Here is an 11,061-nt window from a genome sequence, read left to right as displayed (position 1 = left end):
GATGGGTGGTCAACGAATTCTCCAACCGCTCGAGACGGAACGACCGGCTATATAACGAGTAGAGAGATGGGCCTCGAAGTCGAAAGGTTGTGTTTTCTAGCGGTCATCGAAACGTGCCACGAATCCTTCCTCTCTTGCTCCTTCTTTTCCGCCTCATTTTTTTTTTTTTTTTTTTCAGACATCGTCAATCTCCTCGTTGCTCGTTCGTTGCTCGTTGCTCGCCTCTCACCACGCTTTTGTCTTTTATCCGGACGAAAAAACAGGCACAAGGTGAAATTGCAATTTTCGCAATTGGTTTTTAACGTAGTCTGGTCGAATTAGGGTCGTGGACTCTGCTCTCGATAATAATAATAGTAGCAACGATAATAATAACAATAATAGCAATAATAAGCGCGACAAAAGTAACAATAATAATACGGCCATTTTTCGAATTACTCACCTTACGAGACTATCTCTTTCTACTATCTTTCGCAACGTAGTCGCGCACGAAGCACACTTTTACAACTTATCACCGTTTCACACTAGCAAATAGTGCTTTGTCCCCGACATTATTCTTCCATTCTGTCGTTGAACGCATCGGTGCACACCGTCGTCGTCGGTGCCCAAAGCCGTCCCGGCGTGTTATTATATTACGTTGAGTCATGGTGCTCGTTCGTTCGTTCGCACGTTATTCGAAGAAATTGTGCACGATTTTGAAATGTTTCCTCTCGACTCGTAAATAGCCGCACTCGATTCGGATCGGCGTCGAGCCGTTTTTGCGCGATGCTCGAGCGACGGAAGCACTTAATGCATCATTTCTGGCGACACTCGAGCACCGATTTCTTTTTCCGATCGGGACTGTCGTTCCCCGAGTGGGAAGACGTCCATAAAAGTCCGCACAGGTGTTCGACCTAAACATGGCAACCTTCGAGGAATCGACTAAAGTTTCTTCGTCCGTGTCGGAACCTTATAGGATCGAAGCCGCGCGCGGATTCCCCAACTGTCAACTGTACGCCGCGGCTAGGCAGGCAAGAAAGTCTGGAAGATTATCGGGTTGCCGATCATCGGTTGCCTTCCGATCTTCTGTTCTCGTAGCAGCCGTTCGGTTCATGAATTAAAGAGGGAGGCGCGCGCCATCGGCGATGACACGCTGCCTACCTCGCGCTTTTTGCCCGCCTTTCGTACGCTCTGATTTCCACTTGGACGAGCCGTAAGATCGACCACGGCGTCGTTTTGCGGTAATTGTTCCCTCGACTCGAGCTACCCGCTCGATCGTCTTCTCATTGCCCGTTGGTGCCATTAAAAGCTTTTCAGCCACGTCCCTCACGACTTCTGTCCCTCGTATATTTCCTTTCATTCTTCTCTCCTCTAGCTTTATCTCTCTCTCTCTCTCTCTCTCTCTCTCTTCTTCTGTATCCTTTGCCTTCTATTTGCTTCTTTCTTCAGATGGACCGTCCACTTTTTGTCCACGAGCACACATCCTGATTGGTAGTTCCCTGATGAAGACGTCCGCTCGTACGGTCACATGCTCGACAAAACTAGCGATACCTTTAATCCGGTTACCCACTCCGTTTCACATCCGGACATGTATACCTTGTTCCAAGAAATCGGAAATTGCAAGTGAGACGCGCTGATATATTTTTCTACTTTTCGATGGTCGACGAATGCCGTGTTCGTATTCTTTTTCCAGGAAAGAGAAAAATCTCGACAGATATACGCGTAGACATTTTATACCTTTTCGTCGATGGTTCGATCGACTTCCTGCGGGGCGAGTATGCACGCGGAAGTGATAAGAAAGCTGCTTTGGCTCGTAAATAGAAACGATATCTCGTTTCATCGCGTTGTAATTACGCGCAGTTATTATCACGGAGAAAGAGCGAGATAGATTGGTAGATATACAGATAGATAGATAGATAGATAGATAGATAGCGAGAGAGAAAAAGAGAGAGAGAGAGAGAGAGAGAAGAGAACGTACTTCTCGTGCGCGTTCCCCAATTCGATAATTGCGAATTATGCGTACCTCTGGTCAAAGTGCTGCCCTTCTGTGCAGCGTCCGTAAATCAATATGTTTATCGCATGCAGGAAACTGGCACGTGTGAACTGGCTCTAGGCCTCGGTTACTCGTAACACCTTGTTTTCATCGATTCATCGAACGATTTATGCATTTACATATTCAACATTAGAAATGATAATCTCGCTCGCTTCCCGCGAGGCACAGACCGCGACACCGTTTTTACAGCTTTCAATTTGCATGCGCGCATTCTATATTGAATACAGTGTTGCTGAGATAATAAAATTAGCATACGTTACCAAAGAACGTTGCAAATTGCAAATAGCGATGTCGTGCAAAACGACTGAACGAGTCAGCTGTTTTTGCAGCAGCAACCGTAACTAGTATGGAAACGAGTCGTTGGAAAACAATTTCTTTGAGTTCGAGGTGTCGTTTCGCCCCGCCGGATAAAATACGACCGAACGGAACGGACGGTATTAATTTTATCCCATCTGGACTCGCCGTGGTTTTTCCAAAGGGGCGTGTTCCGAGGTCGCATTAGCTAGAGGAAAACACCTGTACGATTACGGAAAGGCTAGACTACCACGTTTAAACTCAATTAGCCACAAAATTTCATTTCCTCTGCTTGTCATCGTCCTACGCGCAGGTTTCGTTCACATGCATGGCTGCATTCCACGAGCTAGCCAGCAACGAAGCTAAAGAACAGAAAAGGAGTCGAACATCTTGGAACACGGATGTTTGTTAATGGAAGGAACGCAGCTGCCCGTGAAGAAAGGTGTGCGATGAACCCTGACCTTCCCCTGTCCGATCTGACTGACACTGACTTTACAATTAATGAAACGAGCGCGACGGATCCTCGAAAACTGATCGATACACTTTCGCTGGTTAATTAAATTTAGCGCCAGCAAAAACTTACTTTGGATTAACGTTGAAGAAAGAAAACGATAGTTGCATTAATATTCGCGAGTACGCAGGATCGAAATTGAATTACCGAGAACGATTACGTGTTGAAGGAGTGACGGGATATACGCGAAACGATGGAGGAAAAGGGGGACACGGGATGCAGAAGAAAAAAAAGAGAGGAAAGGGCGCGCGTATCGGCCTCGTGGGCTGCATCCGTATGATATGCAACGGTATGCGTGCACGATTCGGTGCCCGAGGGCATACTTTTAATTTCGCGGGGCCCATTACGAAAAGTGATATGCACCATTCGGAAATAAATAGCCAGCAGCGAACTCACGTGCTTTTTGTAATGAGCCGAAGCAAGTTGCGAGCGGACAACGAGAGGGGGATAGCGAGGAAAATGAGCGCAGGTATGGTGGCAGGTAGTGGTTATCTCTCGAGTGAGCTCCCAGTTAATGACAACCCCTGGTCCAAGCCTCTGCCCTGCCTATCCCATGTATATCAGCTGTCTCTACCATTTCGCATCTTCTTACGACCAAGTTTCGTGATTTCGTTTAGCGATTTCGCATCGCTGCCTCGCCATCACCCAACCACCGTTTCACCCTTGCTTCCCCTCTCGCCTCGTCTATACCGTTCACCACCGACTTATCTAAATTCGCTTAATGCCTTCGATATCTGCGTTATATTGCCAAGGTACTACACCGAGTGCAACTCCAGATAGATATAACGCTCGATGCGTTCGACGTAATTAAAAGTTAGCCACGACGCGTTTCTAGATTGGCAAGCAGACGCCAATTCAGACGCATTCCAGCCGATTTCAACCGACGCCGAGGCACCCGGCCGATAGAATCGCGCGAACCCGTTCCACCGGCTAAAATTAATCGAAGCCTTAAATAACACGGTTTTACGACATGGAAATGTATAGTGTCGCGACTGAGTCGACCGATGCCATAAAGCAATTTGTCGCGAAACGGCCATGGTTTTCCTATTTTTCTCTCTTCTCATCCCGCTCTCGCCCGCCATACGCGTTCATCGCGAGTACGATCGTCGCCGGACGACATTAAACCGATGTATCCTCTTACGACGCGATCAACGTCAGCCTCGTACGTAGCTAGACGAGCCGTCGTTCGCGGGAAGTTATGCAAAGTAATCGATAAAAGACAAACGTGTCGTAACGAACATGGATTATGGTTATCGTCTAACGATATTGCCGGTATTTTAATAATATCGTTTGAATAGCACAATCGCCACGGGTGACACGTTGCTGACGATAATTCATTTAATAACTTATAATACGCACCGGCAGCGGTTGCCAGCTGAAAGCGAGCATTTTTCAACCACGCTAGATTATTAATCGACTAGAATAGGGGTAGAGAGGTACGCGGTTTAATCGAGTATTCCATCAAGTTGGCGTAACGCTTACCGACGTACACTTATACATTTATGTATATTTGTCTGCAAACGAAGATAGCGCCCGCATATCCTCGCCAGTTTTTCCGCAGGTGGATGGGATGGACGGTTAACGAAACGGAACCTGCATCGTGCACTCTTTGCCGGACACTGCAAGCCGAACCAAGCCGAATCATCCTCTGACTTTCAACACTCCGCTTAGCATCTAATAATCGCCTCTACCTGTATCGCCACTCTGTATTTTCCGTCTCTCCTTCGTAATATTACATCTCACCACGTTATCGGGGCTGGTATTTTTCTTCCGTTATTTTTTTTTTTCTTCGACGCGTCACTTCGTTTTAATACAAAGGAACGTACAGACGGTGCAATAAAAAACGCGCACTTAAACACGCTCGCAATCCTATCCGCCTACCTTTTTGGTACACCTTTTGCAGGAAATCGGCCAATTTATCGGCAAACAAAATACTCGCTGCTCTGAATAAATTTGCACGCGATTAAGCGGCTTTCGATTTAGCGCTACAGACGAACCGAGAGGAGGGAGAATTTGTGTCAGCGGAATTTTTTTTTTGCTACCTGAACTAATAAACTCGATTAGTTGATGTGTCAGGATTCTACGTATTTTAATTCACGTTATTTATATAGACTGTGATGTCTCTCAAAACGTTGGGGTCAAACTCGAGGAACGTGTAACATATCTTGTTCGTTGTAAATAAAAAAGCCTGAATAAATATGTAACAAGTACTATGTGATAAGTATAAATATCGTTTGCTACAGAGTTACGTGTATAGGTAATATATACGCATACATATACACACATTTTGTCTATATGTATATAGTCTGTTTAAAGTCTGCTGCACGTGTCTTTCATCAAAGTAGGCATATTTTATTAAAGAGCGTGCTTCAATGAATGAATTTACCTCATTAGAATCGAAGATCTCTCAACGAATGCGTGATTACATGAAAAAATAGGCGGCGATTACGTTGAGCACACGTAACAGACAGATGATAAACGATGCATAATCGATGAAAATTTCCTCTGTCATCGAATCTGCTGATTAAACCTACCATTTGCTCGAGACTTTGCGCACGTTTCGGCGAGTACCATATTACTCGTCGCGTTTGATCTCAGCTTCTTGAAACGGCTTGTATAACTCGATTGTCTGTTTGATCGTCGATAATGGTTCACGGCGTTGATTGGATGTTTCGACACGGACCCGAGGAGTAAAAAACGAAGGAGCCGTATCTGTCCGTAGTTTATTTGTTGATTTGGTTCGGTTGGCTGCCGCTGTCCGGGGTCAATCTACTGTAATCGAGGAGGAGGTACCGAGGGATTTACGAAGATGCACGCGATAATGAGTTCCTGTTAACGCTATCGACGCTTTGGTCGAGATACAAACGTGGTAACAATAATTGTTGCGGTCGACGGTGAGTACGCGCAAGGGAGAAAAACCCTGTGATCGTTCGAGCATGGAGAACAGCTTTATAGTGGCGTGAATTATTTACTCTCGCTGTTTTTCCATCCGATTATTATCCGCTGTTAGCGCAATGCGTAAAATACTCGTCAAGTTTCGCGAACGAGCAATACTACGTTAATTAGAGCATAAACTTATTAAAACCAGGCCGAGCGTACGCGGATTAAGCGTATAATTGTTGGACGAAAGGAACGGCTATGTCGGTCATCCAAGCATCCTCTCGTTAGCATAGTATCAGGAAAAGAACCGTACGTGTGTGTTCCTTAATACGAATCAGCAAATATTGCCTGTAGCTATACTGTATCTGCTATAAACAGTATTGAAAGGAAGTAAAGACGATAAATAACACGATGAGGTATCGTAAGGTGAACGTAAAGCCATTATCCATTTGGACATTCGTATACTATATATGTACTGTATACTAAATATATACCACGTACATTTTCAAACATCGTTCGAATCCGTACAAATTAGTATTCGCTATGACAGCCTATTATATTCCTCGAATTTGTCACCTCGCGTCTTATTTCTTTCCTGAAAGCGACAAACATGTATATGGATGACACTGTTCGCAGGAAGTGGAGGTAAAGACGACGGACCAGTTGATGAATATCTCGACGAAGGCGTCTCTACAGAACTTCTCGAAGAGTGGAAAACGCGTATGCAATGATGTGCAAATGACAGTGGAGCCTGTTTAGAATTTAGATGGTGAGCACGATAAAATTGTTATAGCTTGTTAATAAACCGGTTATTTAATAGCCGAAGTAATATAAAATAGAACGGTCTTGGTTTTTATGCCGAGCTACTGCACGCCTAACAAGGCAAATGAAATCGTTAGACAACGAGTTTCAACACGGGGACTCAGGACAAGTCATTCAACGCGTATCTAATCGTCGCGATAATCGAATTACCGATCAACAATAATGTCGAATCAACTTTAAACGGAGATTTCCGTTTTTCTATTTTGAGCGAACGAGAGAAACTCATTATCGCCTCATTGAGTTTCCCCTCTTTATGCTATCTCAGCGAACGACAACTCGCGTACCGTTAAGAAAGTACGATGGCGTGTAATGGTGTAACCGAACGATGTAAATGTCGTAAAGAAAACGGCCAGCGGAGAAAGAAATCGGTTTTGAACGAAGATGCTGTGCGATGGCACGTTCGACTCCGCCACTGACGCGCTTTTTCGACGAACAAGGGCCCGGAACGCGGTTACCCATCCGATTGTAAACTCGTAAACGGTAGTGGTCGCTTCGGGAACCGGAAGTGACGCAGTCTGGTAAATGGCAGTTATCGATAGCCTGTAGTTAAGTTCGATGCGCGCGTTTCGCCCCGACGCCAAGACGAAGAGAGAGAAAGAGAAAGAGAGTTACGCCAGAATACTGAAAACCGAACAAAAGTGGTCGCAACTGAATGGCAACCGAACGAATCACCCTCTCCTAAATAATAGGGCGGTCGACCAAGCCGTAAACCTTTTACAACCCCCGGTCAATCATTTCTTTTTCCCCGCCTGTTTTCTTCTATTCCTCTATTCCGCTCCAGTTGCTTTATCTCTGCCGGTTTCCTCTCGTAGACCCGACGTCGCGGTACGCATCGTTTTTCTCTTTAGCCTCGTTCGAAACGGCGTTCGCCATATCGAAAAATGTGTTTTCACTGGAAATTTAATAATCCGCTAGCTCGTAAATTCGCTCGTTAATGCCTGTCATTGGCGTCGCGTTCGTTTGCCGGATTCGTGCAACATCCGCGAGGCAGTATGTGATTACAAGCGTGGCTGTACTACATTATCGTCACCGGTAATTACCACGAATAAGGCATAACGATTATTATCGTTTGCCGATTAATGCGCCTGATTTCTGAACGCTCTTATCGTAGCCGCAATTTGTATATTCAGAATATTGCCGTTTCTCGATTAATAAGCGAGCGGGAATTATCGGCTCGAACAGCAGAAAAACAACGTTCCCGGTCCCGCCTAGCTTTCCCTGACGTTTGAGTCACGAACCAGCCGAAGCAACTCCTTCGCTAGAAAGAATGTTCTTCCGTAACGTAATCAAGGCAGCTCGAAACATCTACGGAAAATCACATTGGAAATTCGATTTACCGTGGATATCGTACTACGATTTCAAACGAGTATCCAATTACCCGGGTTTTCTGGTAATCAATAGGAGCAAAAAACGATTTCCAGCAACGTCCAAATACGTTATCGACCGTGCCCAGGCCGAGCGTTAAATTCACGCTATCCGAGATTTCGAAATGCTGATCCCTCGGCCACTCGTGCAAAACAGTAGGATGCATGTGTACGGTGGTAAGAACGATGATGTGTGCGTGCGTTGAGAAAGCTCGAGCGTACCGAGCCTCTCTCACGGTTTGCATGGTTATTTGCGGTTTGCAAAAACGCCCGTTGCAAATCTCTTTAATTACTCTCGTACCTTCGCGGTGCTTGCAAAAGGATTTCACGAGCTCTTCGTTGGTAATTAACCAAATTTAACGCTCTCCTGCTCCACTTCCGTCTGGTCTCTCTCGAACCACGTTGCGCAACGAGATTTCGCGACGTCGCCGACAATGTCGATAATGAAAGGCGTTCAACCGATCGACGAGAATCGCGCGATTTCCTCGTCGTTAAAAATATATCTTTCGTTAAATGGAAAGTGTAGCGGTGGCATATATCGTTTCTCGTTCCCGCGATTATCGTGCCGGCTAGGATAGGCACGATGCGAAACGATATCGCGGTAAACGCAGAAAGACAAGCGGCGATATGCGTAGACGGTTGGAGCGAGTACGGCGGTGAAGGTGGCCACCGCACGAGGATCGGTAGGATGCTTTTAGCCAGCACAGGGACGACAAGTTATTTATTGTTGCTATCTGCTCGTCCCGCGACAGCCAAAGAGCCCACCGGTTCGTGGTAGTGCAGGTACGGGAACCTCTCAATCCTTCTCTTATTAAAACCTGCCCTCGCTATCGGAACTTATACTTTAGTACTGGCAAGCAGTAGGTACAGTCACTCATAGAAGTTGTTAGGAGCTGAACCGTCGTTCTTCGTTTCGATTCTGCTCGCGTACAGCTCGAGCCAGCAAATTGAAGCTTCCGCGAAGAGCTGCTGTCAAAAATGGCACGATAACGAGAAATAAACGAAAGCACGAGAATGCAGGCGTCGAAAATGTCGCTTTTGCACGGTCAACCAGGAAGTTTGTTCTTCGTTATCCCAGCCAAGGATCTTGAAAGTCCGTAAACGGACGTCGATGGAAACCGGAAGGAGCTTCGACCGCGGAAATTTATGGCCAAACACAGGGGCGGAGGAGGAGGAAAGAGCGTACTTAACCAGAATAGGAAGAAAGCAGGATGTAAAAGCAAGTACGAGAGCGTAGAAGAGACAGAGTGGGAAGAGGAGGAAAATTTTAAGAAACGTTCAGAACGCGGGGAAGAAATTATGTGTGGAGAAGAGACGAGAATTCGGCGGGTTAAATGCGAAGACTATACGGCAAGAGCCATTACGCTAATGGGACGACCGAGCCGAGAAAGCTGGTCTCTATCAGCTTCCCGAAAGGACAAGAGGCGGGTAGGAGGGCAAAGAGGCACCGGATGAAAGAGGTAGAACGAGAACCACTGGCGGAGAACGTGCTAAAGAACGCATTACTCATAATCTCACCGAAGGGCGAGCTAATCACGTCATAAAAAAACCGCAGCACAATTGTTCTTCGGTTCTCGCATCGCAGCTACATCCTTACTTCGATGTATCGGAATTTTATTCGCAACGTTTGCGGGAATTTGCCGCGACAATTGTTCTTCCGTGTCATAATTATTTCTATGTGGTCTATCTATCGTTCGATTTCTTCAGGTTAGACTCTACGATAATTCATTCTCGACACGGTGACTGTTTGACAAATTGTCATCTATGTCATTGTCATCTATTTATATTGTATTGTTGCTTATCGTCCGATCTACGTATAAAAGTATAGCGCTCCCGTAATTTATTACGCTTAGACGGAAATTGTCACAGGAGTAGGATAACGATCGCTCTAAGGCTGTAATTGCCAGTTCTCGGAACAAGAAAGCACACTACAAACGGACAACGAGTGTTTGTGAATGAAGGCAATTAGGAAGGAAAGCGTTGTCTGGCCGAGAAGAGCCAAGTCCGACGGTAAAAGACCGCCTTTCTCTTTGCTCTGGATATACGCGAATATGATTTACCTTTCCGTCACGTCAAACCGATAAACGTTACAAGAACGTTGCGTTAGCCAGGGTAATGAGCAAACAATATCTCATTGAGCATAGAGTTACGTAAGTAGATAAATGTTGTACGATAAAGTTTAAGTAAAGATCCTTGTCGTAAACGAGTCGCGTCGTATTAATTAACCAAATATCGAAATACAAATGTACGTCTGTTGTTGTACGAAATACGTAATTGGTGGATCGCAGGGATAGGTAGTTAGAATGCTGAGTTATCGAGCCGTAAAACCGAATGGTATTTTAACGGGCGGGGTATGTCGTAATAAACGCGAACGTAAAGTTTCATTATCGCGTTTCCCGCGGTTTACGTTCGTCGGTATTGTAGTCCGCGATAAATTTCATTAAGGCGTAAATCGACTGTACAAACGCGAAACGAGGAAACGGGTAAACGAGCAGATGAGAAAACGAAGAAGTAAGCTCTGACGATAGTAGACGATAAAAGGAGATAACGAAGCAATGGGAGAAGATAAGAAAAAGAAAACGGTGCGGAACGGAGTTTACCAACCTTGATGCGTCGACAGGGTTGTTCTGGTTGAGGCCGATCACCTCGATTGGTCTTCTCGAACACAGTTGTCGAACAAAATAGAAACACTTGACTATCGCACAGCTCGTCCACGACTACGACTGACGTTCGTTCACGCACCTTGAGGTCCACGGATAAAGTCACCGGCGAATCTTCCTGATATCGCGATGACGACAACTCGACAACAGCACGACGAATCGGCGACAGTCGGTACGAAATGGAAAGCATGGACGCGGACGCGCATGGAAAACGAGGCGAACGGGGAAAGAGAAGAAATAGGAAAAGATCGACGCGCACTGGAACGGCTTTGCTCGCGTTTGGAAGAAGCGAGAGGCGTACGCTGCGGCTGCGCGAACCGGTGTGTGGGGCCGTTTCCTCGGTCGGATAGCTGGATGGAAGAGACGGCAAGGTAACTTCCCCCACTGTGTCCGGAACTTTCAAATGGTTCGCGCTGGTGCTGGTGCTGGTACACGTCCACCTTGCCGTGGGTCGTTGGGTGAACCAGTCGTTTTGAAACGCCCGCCTTCGAATCGCGACCC

The 11,061-nt window shown here is 46.0% G+C and overlaps 1 protein-coding gene across 2 annotated transcripts in view; it reads right to left on the bottom strand.

Moving 5' to 3' along the window:
- Nucleotides 1-10,976, bottom strand: part of LOC100749065 (homeobox protein aristaless-like) — a 36,275-nt gene extending 25,299 nt beyond the window's left edge. Inside the window, exon 1 of one of the 2 annotated variants that reach the window (XM_033324039.1) lies at nt 10,505-10,976. In XM_033324039.1, coding sequence (XP_033179930.1) covers nt 10,505-10,750 — 246 coding nt within the window. In that variant the 5' untranslated portion in view covers nt 10,751-10,976. The remainder of the gene's footprint in view (nt 1-10,504) is intronic. The other variant, XM_033324038.1, reaches the window with a different exon arrangement.
- Between the last annotated feature and the right edge of the window lie 85 nt (nt 10,977-11,061).

The sequence above is a fragment of the Bombus impatiens genome, unplaced genomic scaffold, assembly GCF_000188095.3.
Source record: "Bombus impatiens unplaced genomic scaffold, BIMP_2.2 scf_1445, whole genome shotgun sequence".
In the NCBI taxonomy this organism is placed as follows: Eukaryota; Metazoa; Arthropoda; class Insecta; order Hymenoptera; family Apidae; genus Bombus; species Bombus impatiens.
This window is presented reverse-complemented; position numbering and strand designations above follow the sequence as displayed.